The following is a 24362-nucleotide window of genomic DNA, read 5'->3' on the forward strand; positions in this document are numbered from 1 at the left end:
ATTATCTATGCCTACATGTTACTTTTAAAGCAGAACAAAAACAGCACCATGACTCCACCACCCAACCCCAAAACGAAGCTACTACCATCAACCTCTACGTTCTCCCATTATGCAATTCCTGATTCCTCCCACCCCACCCCATTATCCTAAGTTTCATGTTTATCAACCTATTGCTTATATACCTATATACACAATGTTATCACAAATATATGTTCACTTAAACAATATATGTATGAGCCAAATGTAAGTATTTTTTAAAAAAGCAAATATTTGCCTACCGCATCTGAGAAACACACAGATATTGCCTAGATCACATACTTTACCTGAGCACACTATCCTTGAATTCCAGAAGGTTGGGTGGGGTGGGGTGGGAGGTGGGGAAATAAAGGCTTTTGTCCATCCATGTGTGCTTTTAGAAATGAAAGTGTAAGTAAAGAGATCGTTGCAAATAGATTGCATAGAATACCAAAAGGATAAGCAGAGAATAAAGGGGAAAAGGAATACAGAAACACTTTGAAAGTGCTTTCTCTAGAAATGGAAAATCCGTGAATCTGCCAATAGAGGAAATTTGAGGCTTAACACCAGATTCTCCTTATTGCCATGCTTACTACTAAATGGTTAACAGAAAACTCCTAAAAATAAAATGTTTCCTGATTTCAGTCTCTGAACAGAAAATATTTCCATGTTTTCTTCTCCTTTCAAGATTAGTTTTCTTTTTTTTTTTTTTTTTTTAATTTTTATTTATTCATGATAGGCACACAGTGAGAGAGAGAGAGGCAGAGACACAGGCAGAGGGAGAAGCAGGCTCCATGCACCGGGAGCCTGACGTGGGATTCGATCCCGGATCTCCAGGATCGCGCCCTGGGCCAAAGGCAGGCGCCAAACCGCTGCGCCACCCAGGGATCCCTCAAGATTAGTTTTCATTGTGAAACATCTAGGATACTTTCTGAATAGAAAAAAATTAGATGATTGTGAACTTTGAAAGAAAGAAAAGAAACAAACAGACAAAAAGAAACAAAGAAAGAGAAAAGATTCCTTGACTGGAAGGAATTTACTTTTCACTGCCTTTTGTATTTATGGATGAGAAGACTCAATAATATAAGAATGTAAACTCTTCTCATTTGAGCTGTAAATTCACTGAAATTCCAAAGTCCCAGAAGATTTTGTTTAGATACTTAATAATCTAATTCTGAAATGTCTGTAGCTGAGCAAAGGTCCAAGATTAGCAAAATCATTCCTGAAGAATAAGATAGGAGGGTTTGCTCTACCAGATTTCAAGACTTATGTAAAACAATGGTAATTAAAACAGTGTGGCAGTGATGCAGGACAACACAATGGGACAGAATAGAGAACCCTGAAACAAACCTATGAATATATGAAAGTTTGATATATAACACAGAGGACATTACAGATCACTAAAGAAAAAGAGACTATTTAATAAACAATGCTGGTATAACTCACTATCCACATAGAAAATATGAAGTTAGGCACCTACCTCACACACCATACTAGCAGATCAATTCTAGATTGATTAAAGATGTAATGATTAGAGGGGAAAAAACCTTCAAAAGTTATAAAAGAAAATATAAAATATCTATGAACTGGACACGAGGAAGGACTTCTTAACACACAAAAAGAACTAGACATTTTGTGCCCACTAGATTGGCAAAAATTCAGTCAGAAAAGAACAGATGTTGGCAAAGATGTGGATCAAAGGGAACTTATACAGACAATGCTGGAGGAAGTACAAGTTGGAATAACTGAAATCACTTTGGAAAACAGTTTGGCATTATCCTGTAAAGTTGAATATTTGTATATTTTTGTATGACATAGCAATTCCACCCTTAGATAGGTGCTCTTGAGCAGTGCTTCTCTAACTTTAATGAGCATCAGAATCACCTAGAAAGCCACACAATTTTGGGGCCCCACCCCTGGAGATTCTAATTCCTAGGTCTGTGAGTGTGTGCTTTCTGAGAAGCACGCAAGTGTTGAGGCTGCTGCTGCTGCTGCTGGCTTCCCATCACAGTGGAGCAGTGCTTCTCCAGATTTCCTCACTTGTGTCTTGAGAAACAGGAATAAGAATATTCAGAGCCACATCGTTCAGTAACAGCAAAAACCTGGGCACAACCCCAATATCCATCAGCAGAAGAATGGAGAAACGAACTGTAGTATGTTCACACAATAATGTATCATATAACATTGCGAATGAATGAACAAAAGTACAGGCAGTAACCTGGATGAATCTTAGAAGCATAATGTTAAGTGAAAAAAAATGAGTCGCGGAAAATTACATTCAGCATGAGACCACCTTTATAAAACTAAAAAATTAAATAATATATTGCTTAGGAGCAAATGTATGGATAAAACAAAATATGAAGCAAGTGAATGAAAAACACAAAAATGGGAAAGGGAAGAGTCACATATGGGATGCCTGAGTGGCTCAGCAGTTGAGCGTCTGCCTTTGGCTCAGGGCATGATCCTGGATTCCAGGGATTGAGTCCTGCATCAGGTTCCTTGCATGGAGACTGCTTCTCTCTCTGCCTGTGTCTCTGCCTCTCTTTCTGTGTCTCTCATGAATAAATAAATAAAAATCTTAAAAAAAAAAAAAAGAGTCACATAACTAGATGCCACCACAGAGCTGTTAAAGTAGCTTTTCAGGTGGGTGGCAGGTTCTTATATGCTTCAGAACTCTCATATAAATTATAGGTACACAAAAATTTGTTATAAATATTTGTCATATATATACATATATATATATGGAAAACATATACATGGTACACATAAATGGAAAACAATTTTTAAATGAGTGCCAGACAATCAGGTAAGCTAAATGAGACAAGGTTATAGGGAAAGTAAAATTGTAATAACAATTAAAATACTCAAGTGACAGAAATGATCCTGAAGGAAATGTAAAGGACAAATTTGAGCTATCCTCTTGCAGAGGGAAAACAAAAAGATTGAAAAGTGATGAGAAAGGAGATGATAGATGTGCAGGATTGAGGATGGAGGGTTCACAATCAGACTCCTGAAACAAAGAGTGAAGCAAAGAGAAAGAAAAAGAAGTCAAAGCTATATTTAAGGAAAATTTTCATTGGTAAAAAAAAAAAGACCTTAGTCTTTCTGATCAAAAGTATTCCTCAAATATCAGCAAATTGATGCAGAAACCCACATTGACATGTTTCCAATAAAAATTCAAATACCAAGGATAAAGCATGCCTTCATAAGCATTCTGGCAGAACACAAAAGATAGAAAATAAACAGGCTAACCAAACAGACTAAAATTCAGACTGGCCTCAAGTTTCTCTGAACAACAAACGCTACAAAAAATTATTTCAAAGTTGGTTTGTAAAAATAAATTGATATGACTAATTAAAGAAAGTTTGATTAAAGAAAAATCAAAAATGAACTTGAATCTCTAGATATTAAAATGTAAACTACAATAATGAAGTGATATAAAACTGTATAATACAATGTGTTATATTACATATTACACTGTTATATATTTATATATTTTTACATGTATATATAAAACTTGGTGATTAAGATGGATTTAAAAATACATTATCAACTGTATGATGCTACAACTAATTCCTGTAGAATAATTTAGAAAATAATAGTACCATATCACAAAATAATTTTCAGTGAATTAAGAGGTTATACTTTTAACTGATGAACAAGAAGAAATATCTTTGAAGATTTATCTGATCCTTGTGTGAGGAAGGACTTCCTAAGAATAAAAGAGGTGAAAGAAATCAAAAGGAAAAAATAGATTTTCTCTATAATTTTTTTAATTCTCCATGTCAAAAAATCATAAACAGTGATAACAAGTGAACTACACACTTGGATGGAATATTTGTTCAATATACATTCCAAAGATTCTTAACAATAATATGAAAAGATGTATTACAAATCAATAAGAAAAGGATAGTGTCCCATTGGAAACAGGTGTGACTGTGATAATCATTTAATACAGTTTACTTCAGATCAAAAATACAGAAATTGTAGTCAAATAAGAGCAAATGAAACAATGAGATTTTTTTCATTTATATGATTGATGATGATATTTAGCATTTTAAGTATTAGGAGACCAAATTTAATGGCCATTTTGAAGATACTTAAGGTTAATTAAGGTAGACAGTTGGGCAAGTCTTAGAGCTCACTATTCAGGGCAGATTTAGAGCTGTTCTGGTGGCAAAGGGGCTTGGAGACTTTGTTCTGATTTATGCAATTCAACAGATACTTTTAAGTAGCTGATGTTATAGATAAACACACAAGGAGAAAAAAAATCATTAAAAGATTTCTGCCTAGAAAGATGAAGGCTGAGAAGACGTGCATGATGTCTTTTAGACTTTGAGAAGCATGCCCACATTGAGTAGCATGATTATGGAATTCCAGAACTGGGGGGAGGGAAAAAGCCCCCAAACAAATTAGGAAGCCCTTTATTACATGGAGAGTTATAACCACTAAAGTCATTACCCCATGATTGGATATAACAGCAAATACAAAATAAATACAAAATACAAAATATGTCTTGTATCAAGTATAAAAAACAAAATATGGTAATAGCAAATACTATAGAAATTAAGGTGCCAGTGAATAGACTTTTGTAAGGTCAGATACACGTATGGGTCACAAATTGAATATTTATTCATCAGTTACAAATGGATGCCAGAATGGTTGAAAGTATCATATTCCTTTAGTTTAGAATTATTCATTTTATTTTAGAATTATTGAGGATGACCAAGAATTAGCACCAGGGTTTGCAAACATTCTTCTGTTTGTGTTTCTGACTCTGGAATTCAGAAGTCTGGTCTCTTGCCTAGAGTACCTTCCTCTCCCTCCCACCACACAATTAGTCTTTAATGATAATATTTGAAGGATGACGTGTGGATTCTTATATTGATGGCAATCCTAAAGATTGGAAATCTTCTATCCTACAGTTAAACACAAGTGATAAACCAGTATGAAAGTAAAGTTAAAGAAAGTAAAAAATTTAAGGCCCTGACAGGTTATTATTTCATATGTGAAAAACTTTGATTCATTTGTTTTGTATGCTGGTCTGACTCCACCCCACTTAAATTTCCCCATTTGGTCAGTTGAAAAGGTCACTTTAGATAGTGCCCATTTCATTATCAACCCAAGGTGAGCACTTCATCGTGTTGACATGCTTAACTGAATTAGGGTCTCTAGTCACGATTCACTGTACCCCTAGTAAGAAGTAGTTTCTGGCCTGTGTGTTGGCATATTTATCTTTGACACTCAATGTGCATCTTTCTCTGACTCTCCACCTCTCTATTCTCCTCAGGACTACTGGCTCTCTCTCCTTTACAAGCGCCTGATTGGCCCCAAAGTCTTGGCTGTGCATGTGGCCGGGCTCCAACGGAAGCCACGGCCAGGCCGAGTGATCCGGGACAAACTAAGGATTTATGCTCACTGCACAAACCACCACAAGTAAGTCTTCAGAGAGATGTTACAGAAGGCTACTCCCAAAGGGCTTCAGGCTTCAAATCCCTTCTTAGAATTCCATACCATTTGGGACCCCTGTAAGACTTACTGTAAACTGCTTCTGGAATTATTTTACTTGCTCTTTACAGGTTTTAAAGGATCTCTGATAAATAGCTTTTTCTCCAAGTAAAACCATTTTCTCACTCTCAGAAGATTGATGCACAAAAAGTTCAGAAAAACACATGCCATTTTTTCATTTACTTCATCCAACAAATTTTTATTGAGCCTTTTCTCTGTGCCAGGTGATGTAATGTGCATGAGGCTTTTGTATGTACCTACACCTGAACCAAGTCTAGAGATATAAAATTTGTTCTTATGATCCACCAGCAGAGCTTGAGGAAATAAGTCTACATTTCTAAGGTGTATGCTGAAGAGCTCTACCACTAGAAACCTAGCCCTAGATCTGTTGTGTCCCAAGCTGGAAAGCCCAAAGGCAGTCACGCCAGCTTTAGAATCATTTTCAGAATTTCAGAAATCTTTCCAGCTATTTTAAATGTTAAGAGGTTAAATAAAATCTGGGCTTCCTTTTTTACAGGGCTGGACTTAGAACAATCAGTGTGGTAATGTGTGGCTATCCTTCTCTTTTTGATCTGAAGCACTGGTTGTCATTGAAGTCTGTAAACAAACAGGGAAAGTAATTATCATTAAACTGATAAAGTTTAGCAGATGCCATTTTAAAACATGAGAATCATAAGGTAAAAACTGTAAACAGCCTAAAGCGAATCCCATCTGACCAAATATGGCTTTCTTACATCACTTCCTGTTTAAGGAGCAGCGTAGGCAGCTCTGGAAAAGAACTCTTTCTCTTAATGCAGGTGGGGGAGGGGGAGGAGGAAGCTAATGCCTCCAGCCAGACCTTCATTCCCGTGGGCCTATCAGGGGCAGATCGTGGTCAGTGGATAGCACAAAGAGCTCCAGTGGTCAGGTTACAACAGAGGCTCTTTCCCCTTCCTTGATGAGAGAGGAGCCAAGTCAATTAATTTATCATGATAAGATTTTTCAAAGAATCACTCTGAACATAGTGGGGCCAGGGGCCAGTTGTCTTGTCTGTAGATACAAGTGCCTATTGTGGATGAGAGGAGGCTGGTTTGGGCAGAGGCCAGAGGTTTTCAACGTCCCTTTTGCTCAACAGGAAGCTCAATCCAATACCTGACAGAGAGTGACTGCTTTATGGCTTTGGCTGGAGTTATCTGATCCCCACACAAGGATACATTGTACTCCTTGTCTCCACCCTAGCCCTGAGGTAACCACTCAAAAGGAGGACCCCCAGCTTCAAGAGAGAAATATTACCCTTAGCACCTTTTGTCTCTGTTGGGAAGCACTTCAGTTGTGCCCTTTAATACTATCAGTCTGAGGAACCAGGGGGAAAATGTCAGTAGCCATGGGCTTTGCTGACCTTTGGTGTCCTCACAGAGGGCTCCTCACATAGTCTCATCTCAGTGCTCATCCTGACATTCTTTGACATTCTTGTCACTAATAGTCTGAATATACCATGAACTCAGGGCCAGTGTCTCGTTCATTTTTGTATTCTTGGTGTCTAATATAGTGACTGGCATGAAGAAGATCTCAGCAAATGTTTAATGAAGGAAGGAATGAGTGAATGAATGCAGAAATAGGACATCAAGACATCATGGAGGATTTACAGTTCTGGCTCTCTTCCCCTTTGATGTCAGCACATCATCCAGAAAGAGGTGGTGTGGTAGAGTGGCTACAAATTCTACCATTCACTAACATCATCTGGATCTAATATTCTCTCTACATCACCAGCACCCCTCTACTTTCCATGGGAATACACTTCAGAACCTCTCTGGGGAAATGGTGCCACTGTGCTTCTGTCAGTACCATCCCTCTTCCCCATTACAAAAGAGAGACAAGACTAGACTGATGCACATATGACCTTCATGATAATAATAGGGATGAAGGTCTTGTTGTTCCTATTTGAAAAGTAGACCCACAATGAATGCATGGAACTGGCTGGGGTTGCAGATCTCCTACATGTCTATTGGTGTCAAGTGCCCCAGATTGGTAGGCACAAAGATAGGACAAGTGTCTCTGCTCCTTCTCCCTGGAAAGCCATGTGTCTTGTCTGTGTCTGCTCATCCCTCACAACAGTCATGAGGAAGCACTACTGATTCACTTAGTTGATTTATGGTCAACAAGCTCAAGGTCACAGAAATGTCCCAGAGTGGACATCTTGGCTTCACACTATTCACTCTTGACCAATACTCTGAAAATATATATCCTGGATCAAAACAGGGATTGGGTGAGAAAGTATAAACTTACCAGTAGAACAACCCAAAGAGAATATCTATTGAAACAACTCCTGAACTTCAGTGTATATTGAGCACTTGCTGTATGCCAAGCATCTTGCCAGATATCTACACTTATATTATCATATTGAATTCCAAAAGTTTTATGGTATCACTCCTGTATTCAAATAATAACAACATTAATAATGCAAAGAATTTTACACTTGGGAAGAAACCTTAGAGATCTTTGGCCCAATATCCTATACAACAGAAATTCCTTTTACAGCCTCCTTGACAGTTATGCAACCTCTATTTGAATATCTTACTGAAAAAAAAAATGAATATCTTACTGCCTTTCATGGCAGCCTCTTACATTATGGTTTGTTTCTGACCTAGGAGAGTGTTGTGTTTTACAATCGATTTAGGATAAAAAATGTGATATGTATACCAACACCAGCAGGTGTTCCACTGCCTTCTGTTCTAGAGTCAACAAATTACGAGCCTGGTGGCATGGCAGTTCTCACCTTAGATCTTCTTGTTCAGAGAACAAATAAGTTTTGACTGGGAAACCTTGTTTTATAAATCATTCTGCTGAAACAATGTATGTTTCTGGGGAGGAGCTGAGGTCTTAAGCCAAGTTCAGAACCAATTGGAACCTGGTGGATACTGAAGCAAAATTGAGCCGAGCCTTTTGGGGTTCAAGTTTGTTTATTATTGGCAAAACATGACTTCCTGTTTTTTAGAAGAAATTTTTTTAAAGGCTCATAAAAAAGGTTCCTGAGGCTTCTTGGACATCAAATGGCTCTTACAAAACAATATTTTGATGAGTTAAGTGTAAATGAATCAGAAACATGTGGATTAAATTTCCCTTAAAATACACAGGGGCTTTGAAATTAGGGGAAAAAATGTTTGGCAAAACATGGCCTGACTTTTACCGAACCCAAAAACTTTGAGTTAGATTTGGAGACAATGGACCAACCCAGTTCTCAAACACACGGACTTTCACTGGAAATGACCATGGATTCCAAAGCACCGTCTTGTCTTCCCTTTTCTCATCTCCCAGCTTCACTGGAGACATTCCTAGAACAGTGACTATTTTTTATCTGGAAGTCAAGATGCAGCTCTCCATATGATGTCCCCCACCTCTTAAATCCAGGATACTCCACTTTGAGCCTCCCTTCCCTGACTCACTTCCTCCTACCCCCATGGCATCACAGAGATGTCAGGCAGCAAAAGAACAGCCAGAAAGATGAACTCCAGATGCATGGATTCTCTGCTGGGGAAAAAGTCTGACTGTGAGTGAGACATGGAGTAAGATAGATGTTCTACCAGACAGAAAGAGACATTCGCTAAGAGAACCAAAAGCCACCTGGACTTGACCTCAGAAGACGATCGATTGCCTGTGAGCCATTCTTTCAGTCAGATCCCTAACTTCTTAGGGAACAACATTCTTCCAAGATTATTTTTCTGTGGGCAGAGAATATATATTCTTCAGGAATCTGGATTCTCGACACAGTACTTTCAGGTTGGTGCTGCACTCCCTCGCCAAGAATGTGTCTTCGCAGCCACAGGACCTCTGCTTAATATCCTTGCCCATCAGCCAAGCAGAAAAAGGGATGGGTGAGGCAGGCTTCAATGCCAGTTCCTACCTGAAGAGGCTCCATGAATTCTGAGAGCCTCTGCACAAGGGTCTCTGAGCTGGCTTGCTGTATGGTTTGTCTCCCCCAGGGGAACTATGTAAATAAAAATCAGACCATTGCCAAGCAGCTTGAAAAGACAGCTTTCCCTGTAGCAATGCTGTGCTGTCAGGTCTCCCTCCCACCCACCACTTCCCTACATCCCACCCTTCTCCTCTACAGTCTCCCAGGGCTCATTCTGCCCCAGCTTTGCAGAGGAGAAACTCGTAAATGCAAGTGTGCAGCTCTCCCTCCTCCACTGCTGGACTTGAGAAGGTTGTCTGGTGGTAGTTAGCACAAGAGTTTACCACAGTCTGGCAAAATTGGTACCCACGTACCATGCGGGTACCATGCTCATACTGAAGCCCAGAGTACCTGTAGTTAATGTTTCCCTCAATTTCCTCAGCTAAACTAAGCTTAAAGCCCATTAATAGAATATAGTTAATGTTCTTTTAATGATGGTAAGTGATTACACAGTCTAGCATCCTTCTTCTGAGCTCTGGTGATATAAGTCTGTTAGGAAATGGGCATTCTCTTCTGACCTAACTCAGTTGGCTCCAAAAACGACTTCACATGCTTTAGAAGACTAAGAAGGACCAGAGGAGGAAAAACCAGAGAGAAAAGTCATTTAATAATTTATCAGAATATCAGTGCAGGCATTCAGAAAGCCTTGAATACAATGAAGTACCCTCCTACAGATGCAAGAAAAATCTTCTGACACAGTCAGTGGAATGAATACACATTAAGAATTCTAATCTTAATGGATTGCTCTAGGCAAGTGGTTCCCAAACCCACCTCATCTGCCAAATACCCTAGAAAGATTTAGACACACACACATACCTACACATACACACACAACAGCTCCCTAGTTCCCATCACAAATGGATGGAATCAAAATCTCCAGGATGAGCCCTGGTAACTGTTTTATTAAAAAACAAAAACAACCCAAGTTATCAAGTTGACCTGCCCTCAGTCACTCAACTCTTAATTAGCACCTTTAGAAGCAGAGGTGAGTGACCCAGAGGCTAAGGGATGCTGTTTCTGCAAGGAATGATATTTTCCTCTGGGCAAAGTTGACTTAGAGTTTCTCTGAACTCCTTTGAAGGCAGGACTGGGTCATTTCTTCTGTTTCCTCTCATTAACCCATCCAGATGGGGCCCTAGGGGACCCCTTAGAAACAAAGTCTTTTTTCCTACAAGAAAGAAGGAAATCATTATAGTTTTGTTGATACATGCTGAAAGGCTCTTGCATGTAGGCATATAGTTCTCCCAGGCTTCTGAACATCCTGTGCTGGTTTAAAAGGATTCCAAAATGTGAATAGGCTTATAATCTTGGTGTAGATAAAACAGCAAAAGCAGAAATGAAAAAGATCAATAAATTTGACTACCTAAAAGTTTTTAACTTTTATACATCAGAATACAATATAAACAAACTGAATTCATCAAAGAAACCCCAGGGGAAATTTTGCAACATGCATGCAAAGAATAACTATTTTTAATAAATTGTTTGTTTGTTTGTTTGTTTAAGATTTTATTTATTTATTCACAAGAGATGCAGAGAGAGAGAGAGGCAGAGACACAGGCAGAGGGAGAAGCAGGCTCCATGCAGGGTGAAGTGGGACTCGATCCCGAGACCCCAGGATCATGCCCTGGGCGGAAGGCAGCGTTAAACTGCTGAGCCACCCGGACTGCCCAAATAGTTTTTTTAAATCAATAGAAAAATGGACAAAGGACATGAATAGTCAGTTTATAAAAGAAGAGATGAAATGGCAAACAGGCCAATGAAAACAATGCTGTACCTCAACATAAATTTTTTTAAAATACGTATTAGTACAACATCAAAATCCCACTATCACCTCTTAGGTTAAGAAAGATATTTTAAAAGGTTAATATCCATTGATATTAAGGGTATGAGGAAATGAGTGCTCTTATAGATAGCTGAACAGAGCAAATTGGTACAAGCTTTCTAGAGAGTTGACATCAGTGTTAGCAATATGTGTGTTATCAGTCAGGATAGGTGAGGTTATGCTATGATAATAAAAGACCAACAAATCTCCATGGCTTTCAATAAGAAAGTGTATTTCTCATTCATACTACTTGTCTGTCATGGCTCAGCTGTAGCTCTGCTCCACATCATCTTTGTTCCAGGACGCAAGTCAATAAAATAGCCTCTGTCAAGAACATTGTTGGTCTTCTGGCACAGGGAAAAGAGACATGGCAAAACATAGGCAGCCTCTTAAATCCATGCAAAGATTTTAACATGTCCATCCATGTTTCATTGGCCAAAGGCAATCATATGATCCTTAGGGTTCCACATCAGGGCAGAAAATCTTCCCACAGGGAGGAGCATCACTGGGAATGAACCAGAAGATTTGGTTAGGAATCATGCGATGTGCATTCCCCTTGACCTAATGTGTCCAACTTCCAGGACTTTATTAGAAATGATGATATGCAAAAAGTTTATATAATGGCATATGTAATTTGTGATGGCAAAAATTTGAAAAGATGTAAGTCCCCAAAGGTAGAGGATTAACTAAATAAATTATATTACATTTCTATAATGAGGAATTTAGCATTCTTCTGTAAGTAGAAGAAAATACAATAACTTAATAACATAGAATATGTCTGAGATGGTCACGAACTGAAAAAACAATGTGGTCCCAATTAGATGAAAACTGAGAAATATATATGTATGTGTCAAACTACTCAGTAAATATTTGAATTAATATTGAATTAATAAACAAAAAATACTGGAAGGAAATTTACCAAAATTGTATCATATCGCAAGATACTTGGACTATGGGAGAATTTTCTTTTCCTTTTTTGTATTTCTCTGTATTTTTCCTTTTTATTCTCTGCAGTCTGCATGTTTTTTTCACACTCAGAAAAAGATATTTTGTTTTCTAAAATCATTGTAATACATTTAAACAAAAACAAAAAGAGTGTGGTGGGAAGTTGGTATCTTCTTTGCAAGAAACCACAGTAACAAGGCCTTCCTGTCTTTGAAGGTCAAGAGTGACCAAGAACCATAAAATCAGTGCCCTTTCCTGGGGCAGTCCTGTTTGGTGCAGTCTATAAATTATTTAGCAGCATCTAACTGACCACTTTATTTCCATTTTCCCCTTCTCTCTCTCCATCTCAGCCACAACTATGTTCGAGGGTCCATTACGCTTTTTATCATCAACTTGCACCGATCAAGAAAGAAAATCAAACTGGCTGGAACTCTCAGGGATAAGCTTGTGCACCAGTATCTGCTGCAGCCCTATGGACAGGAGGGCCTGAAGTCCAAGTAAGTGCAGACCTAGAAATGGCTTAAGAGCAAGTGCAGCAGGAGCTGGATGGGGGAGTTGGGGCGGGGGGAGGGGGGTAGGGAGCTAGAGCTGCCTCTTTCCTGCTGCTAATTCACTTGGGGGCTCAGTGGGATGGAGTCCATGGACTGCTGACTCCCTTTGGGACTCTGGTCAAGCCCTTCCTGGTCTTTAGGCTCAACTGTAAAGTCAAGTGGTAGATAAGGTATTTCTCAACAAGGGCATTTTTGGTATCTGGACAAGACAATTCATTATGAAGGATGATCTCATTTCAAGCTACTTATTTGCACCCTGGGTCCCTGCCCACTAAATGCCAATAGCACTCCCTAGTCATGTGACAAACAAAAACCCTGGTAGTTGAGAACCATGCCCCTTTCAGCTGTAATATTCTGTGATGCTGTATCTCCCTGTTTGTCAGCATCTATAAACCTCACGGGACTAAAAGGGAGGAGCACTGAGCAAAGGGTCAAAAGTTCAGAGGTCAAGCGTCTGTTCTGCCCCAAAATTTTATAACTTTGGACACATCATCTCTTGGATTTCAGTTTCCTTATCTGAACATTTATTAAAAGAGACATTATATTCTGGGGGCTCTGCAATTCCCTCAAACTCTATGAATATATGCTTCTGTAATGCTCCATATTTCCCTCAGTCTCTCCCAGAGACTATTGACAACACTGACATCTATCAAGAGAAAGCAGTTCTAGGCCACAGTGAGAAGAGCTTGGTCAAAGGCAAGGTCACCTCAGCTCCCCGAGTAAGGCCTCCCAGGAAGGGTATGGGATGCTGTACAAACTGGGAGCATTCCTAGTCCATTTTTAATGTTTACCAAGTTTAACAAAGCTGTAAACTTGGAGCAGGTGGCTTGCACTCCCACAGCTGCCCACAACTATTTGTGCTATAATTGTTCACTGTTTCACTGCAACCTTGGTGGCTTGCATTTGGCTTCCAACTGTATGTGCAATGGGAACAAAACACAATCTGGGAAGTCACTTACTGAGTTGCTTTAGCCCACCCGAGATCTGTGTTTTCAGTCTTGGTTCACATACTGGCTCTTTTCTCTGGCTATGTGTACATTGCATCTACTTGTCTTTCCTCTCAATCCTATCTGTATTGGGAGACTTTCTTGAGTATTTCATCCCCTCTCTTTCTTTTCCCCAGTATTCACAACTAGTGTGCTGAATTTTCAGCCTTCATTCTAGGAAAGAGAACCAGTTCTGGTCCCAGATTCACTAAATAATCACTTGACCTGGGCAGATCCTTGAATCCTGATCCTTTGGCTTCAGTGTTCTCATCTGCAAAATTCAAGAGTTGCTGTATATTTGGTAAGGTCCCTCTGGCTCTAAAATCCTCATCCTGGGTCTGATTTTCTGAGGATCATGGGTATGTTCCAGTTTCCCACTGCCATTCATTAATGACCTGAAAAGGCATTTCTGGCACAATCTGGTGTTAGCAGTGATTGTGATAGTTCAAGATCCTCTGGAGCCAAAGAGATTAGGAACTGAGCCTGCCCAACATTGGGAAGACCACATGTACCATGTGGAAGGAATGAGCCGAATACCTTAATTCCAACAAGCCACTTGCTGGCTCTGTGTCCTTGAGCAAGTTCTATAATCTCTACAAAACAGTCTCCATTTCTTCATCTCATAGGGAGAGGAGTAAAGAAGGTAATCTATGTAAAGTTCCTGACATATAGTCAGTGTGCAGTACATGTCCATTGCCTTCCTTTTCCGCAGCTCATGACTCCAGCTGGCTGGGGAAGAAGAGGGAAACAATTGCTCTCTTTCTAACACCTCTTAGATGTTCTTCCAAAGCAGAATCTTCTCCAACTTTTTAAGATAATGTGTTGCTAAGACATTTGTTAAGATTATAATAAGAGGGCAGCCCAGGTGGCTTGGCAGTTTAGCGCCACCTTTAGCCCAGGGCCTGATCCTGGAGACCGGGGATCGAGTCCCACATCAGGCTCCCTGCATGGAGCCTCCTTTTACCTCTGCCTCTCTCTCTCTCTCTCTCTCATAAATAAATAAAATATTTTTTAAAAATATTATAATAAGAATGGGATAAATGCAAAACCAAAAACAAGAGGAGATGTAGTCAGAGGGTGACATCATTTTATGAGCTTTTCCCCCCACAACCAAGGCATACAGGCCTCCAGGCCTGTTTACTCCACTCTATGTCCTGCCTCCAGGATTATTCCCCTAATATTTGAACCTGGCCACATCTCAGTCCCTCTTGCCTGTACCTGTCCTTTAGAGTGACTAAAGCAACTCCCACTGGCTACTGATATGCTCTATGTCCCAATTATGCTGTCTTGCACTTCACCTTGTCCCCATCTCAGTGAGAAGCTGTGTTACGGCTTTGTTGAAAATGTGGGAGACAGACAGGGAAAATGAGAATTTCATTCCAGAGGGGTCCTGAAGAGGGATTTGGTAATGGCCACCGAGATCAAATAACAATGTCATGCAATTAAAAGAAGGGGGAGCTGGAATCACAAGCCCTGTGAATCCAGTTGCTGCCATTTACTCCTGTGGGCAAACCTCAGCTCCCTTACCTGTCAGATGGGGTTATCGTGAGAATCAAACTAGAGCATGTGGGTGAAATACAGCTTTTTACAAATGAAAATTTCATACACCCAAGTATATGCCTATGTATATAAGTAGAAATATAGACAGGCACATATGAGTTTACATATATCATATTAAAGAGAATTTTGGATTGGAAGTCAAGAGAACTGGATTCCAGCCCTAATCCTACCATTACTTCACTGCGGAGCTTCGGGCTCTTCATTTAATTCTCTAAGCCTGTTTCTGTCCTGTAAACTACTGCTAATTTGACACCTCTCCTACTAGACCTCAGTGGTCTGTGCCACCTTGGACTGTTAGCTGCTGGCAGGGGCTGTCACGTATATGTTCAGTGCCCCCCAGTGCTGTGCTCAGTAACTATTAATGAGTGCAAGAGCCCTCAGTGGTTCTGAGATGGGGGTCTCACAGGAAGGGTGTGGTTTTGGTGAAGCAGACTCTGCAGGAAAGGATGAAAGGAAATGCAAGGAAGTGATTTCAGCCTTTAGTGTCTCCTTCTCTGTTTTATAAGCCTCTGGGGCTAGATTCTGTGTTCTGTGTCTGCTAATTCCTTGCTGCAGCCTGGAGCCATATTAGCTCAGAAGAGGATGGAAAGCATTGGGAGCAGAGGAACCTGTAATTGCTCTTGTCTGGAGGAACCAGAAAGAGGATATAGAGCAAGTCAGTGTGCCATTCAAGCCACCAGTTAGACCAATTTGGCCTGGCGGTTCAGGAGTAAAGAGATGCCAGTAAACCTTTATGACTAGTTGAGAACATGGAGTAACTGATTCTCTCGGAGCTGCCAGCAGGACTGGGGATATTTGAAATCTTTGCAAAGGTATCTCCACGAGATCTCAGGGCTCAAGAATGTCAGGTATTGCACATGAAGCCCCCTTAGGGCCACTAATCAGGCACAGTCTAGGGATCCAAGTCCACAGGTGAAGGTTCCTGTTTCTCATTTCAGTGAGTGAACCAATCTTAAGACCTACCACTCAAGTCTCAACTCTTTATGCAAGAAATAGTTCTCATTCTTGCAATCAGACCAAAGGTGGGTGACCAATACCCTATAGGATAGGAGAAGGGAAGCTCAGAAAACTGCAGTATGTACACAAAAGGAGGGGGTTCTGTGTCTGGAATACATATTATGTAAGGCTGTCTGAAGAAAATAGGGAGATTTCATTCAGACAAGAAAAATAAGTCATGAGGACTTTCTTCAGATACTTCAGGAACTGAGAAGTGAAAGAAAACAGATTTAGCCTAGAATCCTCCAAAGTGACAGCAAACCAGGGAGCATAATCTAAAAGAGAAAGAATTCACCACAAAAAAAGAGCTAATTTTCCTTCAAAGGCTTGCCTGGTCTGACTGAGGACAGGGTTTGTTGGGAGGTAGCCTGTTGCACAGAGTGAGCAGCCATGGCCAGCCCAGAGGGGCTCCAAGATTCCAACTCAGTGGGAGGGTGAGCTCAAAAGAGTTCTGCCTCCCATTGAATTCTAAAATGTGATTCTTCTTTTCCATTCTCATTCTCCCACTCCCACTTCACTTTTGGAGCCTGTTGTCTCCACGGTCACTAGCCAAGTAGCTTCTTCAGGCCACTAAAAGGCCACACAGAGAGGCTGTGCTGTAAGAGGAAGTGACCGTAACATTAGGCTAGTTTTTCTCCAGAAAATCTCCAGCTGCAAGTCCATCCTCTGTCCTGTTTCCTACATTCTCATCTTTCTGGGAGGAAGACTGATCATTTACACCCAAGACAATAATAGTTCCCATTCTGGATAAGTCAAAAAGAACCTTTGGAACATCTCTGTCATCCATGAAGAAAGGAATCTGCCCAATGCCTGATGTGATCACAAATCAGTGAACATTGTCCTCTAGGGAATCAGTTCTCCCCAAGACATAAATATCTCCAGTGTCTTTTGACAAACAGGGAAAGCAGCATGAAGTGAGGCCAAAGAAGTCAACTTACATCAAAATACAGGACTCAGGTTTTTAGGGAAAAGTCAAACCAAGAGCAAGGGTTTGGTCACATCCCAGTGTCCTGCCCTATGTGTCTCATTCAATTCCATTTGAAAGGAAAACTATCCAAAAAAAGAAAAGAAGGAAAGAATTTTCACCACATTGACTGTTCTATTCTGACACCAGAACCTGAGGGAATCAGATGCTAAGAATCCTGGGGCAGAATGACGTTTTGAAGTGATCTGCTCTATTCTCCCTACCCTTACTCATTTGCAGCAAAGCCATCTGGACTAGAAGATGCTCAAGGTTTAAGGCCTCTGGGGAAGGAGTGCCCACAACTTCAATCCTGTCCGAACACTTAATTTTATAAGAACACTGTGGCCCAATGTGGTTAGGACTTTATAGATAATAAAGAGCTTTAATAGCCATTATCTCATTTGACCCTCTAAATAGCACCATGAAGAAAGTAGAACAATCCCTGCCTCCCTCACACTTTAGAGTTGGGGAAACTGAATCTCAGAGAAGTAAATGACTTATTCAAGTCACCCAACTATTAAGTGATAGAAAGTATCTAGCACCCAATTTTCCTGGCCCCAAATCCAATGCACTTTCCTCAACACCGTGCTACCCCAACTGGCATTCATACAGTATAGATCACTGTACCCTATCACCATAGTGTCTGCTTTCATTTCATCATAGGCTTTTCACAGAATGAATGTGAAGAGCATCAGATTAGTCAGCAATGTTCTCTCCTCTAGGCTAACTCACTCTTGTTTCATTAACTTTTCTTCACAAGTCCTAATTTCAGATCCTTCTTAAAAGTTATTCTCTGAGCTTCTTCAAAGCTTCTTTTTCCCAGTCATATAGAATTTTAATAAAAGCTTTTGTTTTCTCAGCAAAAGTGGGGACTTCCTGTTTCCTCTATGCTTTTCTCAAACAAAAGGATTATTACATTCCAGCAGTGACTATAAGCTGGTTTAATTTGAAGCCTCTAAAAATCAATTTTGACATAGTATATTCTAACCCCATACATATAGGCACTGCCAGCTAGTTCCCCTTCCCCTACTGGAGCACAAGCCCAGAGGCACATCTCTGAGGGAAAGATGCTGGCACATGAGCCTTCTCATGTCTTCATCCATCCATCACCTTTTATTGAGATCCTACTTTGTGCCAGACATGACTTGTTTCCCTTCAGCACTCTAATGTGCAGTGGCAACTAATGTAGCCAAAGTTTTAAATGAATTGTAGTCCCATAATTATAAAGAGCTCAGGAATCCCAAATACACAAGTTAGGGGAAAACATCTGAACCTGAAGTTCATTGTGAATACTTCATCTCAGAATGTCTCCTGATCCTTCAAATGCCAGCCCCACATCATCAATGGCCTTCAAAAGCTATCCAATGTGGGATATTAGGGGGGAAGGGGGAGGGAATTCTAAAGTCCTTATCCTCAAGTTGTTCATCTCTGTTATTAGAAACAAACAACTAACAGGAAGCAGCTTGTGGGTGGTGCATGAGAGAGGTGTGGAATATTTCTGCTTCAGGGCTAATCAGTTCCATACTAAATATTTGCATTTCATATCTGTATTAAGCCTCTCCTTCAGCTGCCATGATTAGCTGAACTTGAGGCTTCTATTAACCCAGAATCTTATTGACTATTCTGTGAAGAAATGAACATATTTTTTTTTCTTTTCTGCATACTGCTTATTTTTTTCATCTCTCCGGGATATGGCTTTTGCTTTGATTTCACCCTCATTAAATCCTATATCAAAGAAAAACACTGGCATCTAACTGCATGCCTTTAGAAGGGTGTCATTTGATGTTAGCCAAACAGAATAGTTCTGAAAATACTCAAGTTAACTCCCAGGTGCTAAGACTTGAAAACTATCTTCGTGTCCCTGTTGGAACAGACCACATCATGATACTTCATCTCCAGATTCAGAGCTTGGTGAGTGTGAGGCCGAACTGGCCACCACCTGACCTACCACAGTCTCTCTCTAAAGATGACTAGAAGCACCACGTTTATTTTTGAACATGGACAAATCTGGGAAAAGAAGCTTGGGGAAAAGTCTTAACCCTAAGAATTCTATACCAAGACTTCTCACTTACACACTTACAAACAAAAACTGAAAACCTGCTTTCTAGAACCAAAGGGCCATTATTCCACTTACCTCAGCAGACTCAAGACAAGTAAGTGTGTAAGTTCTCCCCTGCTGATATTAGTTGGTACCTGGAGTTTTTTAACTCTGTTTGACCAGACATACTCCCTGCAGGTTTCCATTTTCTCTACTTGTCTGGGATCATTTAAATTAGTTTCTTCTTAAAATAAACCACTTTATGAAAGTTCTGAAGTTATTAAAAGGTGACTTTATAGAGGAAAAATTGGGGAGTACTCTTAGGGATCAAGAAGTTTCCTCTGTAACATCCCCGACAGAAAGCCGGCAGCTTCTGTTTGCTGAGACTACTCATGTCATGAGTCAGCCCACTCTGGGACTCAACAGCTCTGATTGTAGGAAAGATCCTCCTTGTATGTGGCCAAAGTGTGTTTTCTTCCATCTATCCCCTTGCTTTAGAAAAATTAAGCAGAGTAAATCTATGCCTTCTTCATAATAATTTTTCAGTGTCTCCCCGTAGAGTTGTAGTCTCCAAACTAAACAGTCAGTTCCTTCAACCATTCCTCAAATGGTCTGGTTTCCAGATTTCTCACTATTCCATTCATGTTGGACTCCATTGAACTATATAGAACCTTATCGCCTATGATTAACTGTTCAATTTTCTTACCTCAGACAGGCTTAGTTGTGGCGGCCTGAGGAGTAGGAAGTGTGAACATTTTGTTATTCCAACTACCTCACCAGCACAGAACAGGAATATTTTTAAATCTTTGCCAACTTCATAATGAAAAATAATACTTTCATCTTAATTTGTATTTTTTGAGTATTAGGGAGGTTGAAAATTTTTCATGCCTATTAGTATTGCTTTTAGGCATTTTCTATCTCTTCTGCTTATTTTTCAGTTGAGTTGTTATATTTTATTAATGATTTCTAAGTTTTTCTAACATGAGGCAATTTCAAAAAAAAAAAAAAAGAGGCAATTTCCCCTTTGCTACCTATCAGATGTGTTAAAATATTTTCCCCAGTATTTTTTTTTTGCTGTTGTTACAACTATTTCATTTTTAATGTATTATCTTGACATACAGAAGTATTTCCTTTTTATATAGTTAGATCTATATATCTTTTGCTTTGTGGTTCCTTCCATTCCACTTATATGTCTATGTATTTATATTCCTGATATCAGATAAATATGTATCTTTGTTTTATTCTAGTTTTTTTGTTTCATTTTTTATATTTATTTCTTTAATGCCTCTGGAATTTATTTTGATATTCTGTAGGAGGTAAGGACCATCAGTAGTGCTATTGGAGCTGAAGTGTGTGCAGAAGCTGTTCACCCACACAGGGCATCTGGTGCTGGTTTTTAAAAGTCAGAAAAAAAAGGGGCGCCTGGGTGGCTCAGTTGGTTAAGCATTTGCCTTCAGCTCAGATCATGATCTCGGGGTCCTGGGATGGATCCCTGCGTTGAGCTCCCTGCTCAGCCAGGAGTCTGCTTCTCCCTCTCTCTCTGCAGCTCCCCCTGCTCATGCTCGCTCTCGCTCTCTCTGTCAAATAAATAAAATCCTTTTTAAAAAAGTAAAAAAAAAAAAAAAAAAAGGATTCTTTTCTTAAAAGTAGGCATTAGAATAGAGACCTCTTTTACCTGGAGGAAGAAACCCTGCTGGGCAGATGCAACCACATTATCTGCAGCCCCTTTAAAAGGGCACTGAGCACCCCTCAGGAGGAAAGATAAGCCACTGATGCTGAAGCGCTGAGTGGGCAAGAAAGGTTCATGGGACAGGGGAGATTTGCAAGCTGGCCTCAAGGGAACAGGAAGGTAGTACTTAATCTAACCAGCAACATTGAAGCTAGTGTTCCAGTTCAGAAAGTCTGAAGTGGACACTGTGAAAGTAGAAATGTAAATATATATGAATATGTATATTTGTAAAAATACTTACACACAAAGCTTTGAGTTGTCTGTAGAAAAACTAAAGAGAAGTAAGGACATAGAGAAATGAGCCTTACAAATCTTCAGTTAATGTAAGCCTACTACTACTCATTGAAACCTAGAGGATTTGGATTCTTTTAACCCTTGTGCTCATTTCAGGGTGTTCTGTGGTTCAAAAAGACATAGTAGCCATAACCAACATATACTGTGCGTTATCGGAGTAATTACATACATATCTGGAAACCGCAGTGAAAATACTGGATGATATATTTAATCCCCTTCGGTTCCTCTTGCCTGGAAAGAGCTTGACCCACCTTCTGTCTGTAGGGAACTCTCTGTGCCACAGCTCAGAACCTCAGAGAAACCTAAATGCCTTTGAGAACTTGCCCTTCAAAAAGAAGCAGAAGTTTTCTCCTGAATGTTAAAGAAATGCAGAGTTTGTTATCTGTGCAAATGCTTCATCTGATTAGGTTCTTAATTCATCCTGGGAAGTGCTACACACTCGCCTCCCTGGTAGTAAGGAGCATGTTCATCTCACTAGTGGACACACTGGAGGGAGAAATGAAATGAAGCAGTTCTCTTGAAAAAGCAAAAATGCTTGCTTCAGACAATTCAAAAAAACTTGCCTTTGAGAAGCTCACATCTGGGGTGCCTGGGTGGATCAGTCATTTAAGCATCTGCCTTCAACTGAGGTCATGATCCTAGATCAAGCCCTGTGTTGGACTCCTCGCTGAGCGGGGAGCCTGCTTCTCCCTCTCCTCCCTGCCTGTGCTCTCTCGCGCGATCTCTATCACTGTCTCTCTCTCAAATAAATAAAATCTTAAAAAAAAAAAAAAAGAAAAGTTCACATCTTACTATTAGGTTAAAAATAATGTGGCCTCTTGACATGGTACTCCAAAACAGTAAGAAAAGCTCTTTTTATTGGAAATAAATGAAGAATGTTATGGTTAGAAAGCTGTTTGAGTCCCTTCCACCCCCAGCTGCAAACATATTCCCACTCTCTCTTCTACCTCTGGTGCTCAACTGTGGCTGTGCTCTGAATCACCTGGGAGCTTAAAAAAAAAAAAAAAAAAAAAAAAAAAAACATGCCCAAGCCACACCCCAGACCAATTAAACCAAAATCTCTGGGCTGGGACCCAGGCAACAGTATTTTTAAAGGTCCCCAGGTGATTCAAATATGTGGTCAAGGTTGCGAACCATTGTCGCTCCAGAAAACGCTGGAGCAACATCCCGGCTGATTTCCATCTTTGATTTCACCCAGATTCTAGTCTTCATTTAGGCACGAAGCCATTTTGCCAAAGGTGTGAACATGCCATGAGCCCCTGGGAGTTCTCTATGACTAAGTGGAAGGATGTGTACGGCTCCCCATAGGTTTTATTGTTTGTTTTGTTTGAACTCCCATATTAGTAATGTACAGATCGCTGTGCAGATTAGAGGATTATAAAATGCTTTTATATTTTACAGTAACTTGACATCTTAAACCAAGATGTTTAGGAATTCAGGGTTTTCACTTTGCACTTGGGGTTGTTTTCTGAGAGTTTTTCATTTGTTCTCGGCTCCAGAATACATTTTCTTGCAGCTCACTCCCAGCAGCTGGAATCTCTCTGCACAGCTGTCCATCAAGGCTAGGGCCTCCCCTCCCCACCTTCACTCACCTGGGGACTCTCACTGCAGGCAGAGACTTCTATTCTGTTCCAGATAACCCAGATGAAACACTGGTGAATGAGCACTTTAGGCTAACACTCACATGTTTCTAAGCAGTTGACTCCAAAATGAGGGGCAAGGAAGCAGACTATGTAGGCAGTTCTGCTAGACTGAGAAGAAATGGCCCTTGTCTTCTCCTTTCTCCACATCCTCCAGAGGCTGTGGTTTGGGTGACAGACAAATGTAAGCCACAGGGAACTGAAAAATCTTAATCCAACTCATCCCTACGGCAGGGCCTGGGCCCTGAATCAGTAGATCTTTGACTGCCAAGCACCGGGAAGCCCGAGATGACATGTGGCTTATTCCAGATGAGGGGCCTAGAGCACCAAACTGGGGGACCAGCTGCCCAACACCAATAATCACTTGGCAGACTACTTCTTCTCTGCTCACCTTTGCAGGAATGATTCTGAATCACCGCACACTATGCATTTTGACATCTGTGGGCTCTGGAACAGAGCCTGTGCCACCTGGGATGTCTTACTTTTTGCTTTTGAGGGTGCACCTGATACTATAGGGAGCGTTTTATCAAAATCCCATAAAACCAAGATATTTATCCCTTTAACATATTTGAATAGGTATTCATGACTTTAGAATGATGGAACTAATTTTGGGTGTGGCTTATAGACTTTATCTCATACTTTTACATATGGAAAACCCATCTGTGCACATGTGCACACACATACACCTGCCCTCTTGCCTGACTCTCTTCATCTCACCTGTAGACTGCCCATAAAGGAGACACTTCTCATCCCCACACTTGCCTCTTCCAGCTCCACACAATTAGAGCTGGGGGAACCTGGTGATATTTTAAGACAAGAAGACAAGACAGACCACAAGAGGGTAAATATAGGAAAGGGGAGTATAAGGAAGGAAGAGATGAATTCTATCTTGGCAACCTAGGAAGTCCTCAGGGCTGAGGGCCACTGAGCAGGAGCTGGAAGGATGAGTGATATACCTAGGAAATGCTGGACAGAAGGAGATTCCGGGCAGTGGGATGAGCTTACTAATGTTCAGAAGTACAAAAGTTCAAGGCTCATTTTGTTTGAAGGGAGTGGGTGATGGCAAATCATTTTACATGATTGGAATATAAGATGCTTTGTATGGGTGAGAGGAAAGGCCACAGAAATATACCAGAGCCAGAACACAGAAGACCTCAAAATCCAGGCTGAGAAAGTGTGATTTTCCTTGTCTCTCTCCTTGTGTAATGTGTTAATTATAGTGTATCTGACCACACATTTGCATGTTTCTGAGTTTCTGTCTTCACGGGTAGGGCTCCGTCTGCTACAATTGAATTTGTACAACACAGAGAACAGTAGGGAGATGAGTAATGCCCCTTGTATACTCATGAATGCCGGAGATCATGGCACCGATTCTTTATAATG

General features: G+C 40.3%; 1 protein-coding gene and 1 long non-coding RNA gene across 4 annotated transcripts in view; one reads left to right on the forward strand and one right to left on the reverse strand.

Annotated features, from left to right (window-relative positions):
• HPSE2 (heparanase 2 (inactive)) overlaps positions 1-24362 on the forward strand; it is a 627272-nt gene that overhangs the window by 591631 nt on the left and 11279 nt on the right. For all 3 annotated transcript variants that reach the window (XR_013368097.1, XM_077878047.1, XM_077878046.1), the window contains 2 exons: positions 5306-5451; positions 12572-12718. Coding sequence is in view for 2 of the 3 variants with exons in the window: in XM_077878047.1 (XP_077734173.1) it covers positions 5306-5451; positions 12572-12718 (293 nt within the window). In the remaining variant the exon portion in view is untranslated. The remainder of the gene's footprint in view (positions 1-5305; positions 5452-12571; positions 12719-24362) is intronic.
• On the reverse strand, positions 11488-16999 carry LOC144301287 (uncharacterized). Its single transcript, XR_013368100.1, has 2 exons — positions 16646-16999; positions 11488-11781 (listed from the first exon to the last, which is right to left on the reverse strand). It is a non-coding gene; the product is annotated as an uncharacterized LOC144301287 (long non-coding RNA).

This window comes from Canis aureus, chromosome 29 (assembly GCF_053574225.1).
Source record: "Canis aureus isolate CA01 chromosome 29, VMU_Caureus_v.1.0, whole genome shotgun sequence".
Taxonomy (NCBI): domain Eukaryota; kingdom Metazoa; phylum Chordata; class Mammalia; order Carnivora; family Canidae; genus Canis; species Canis aureus.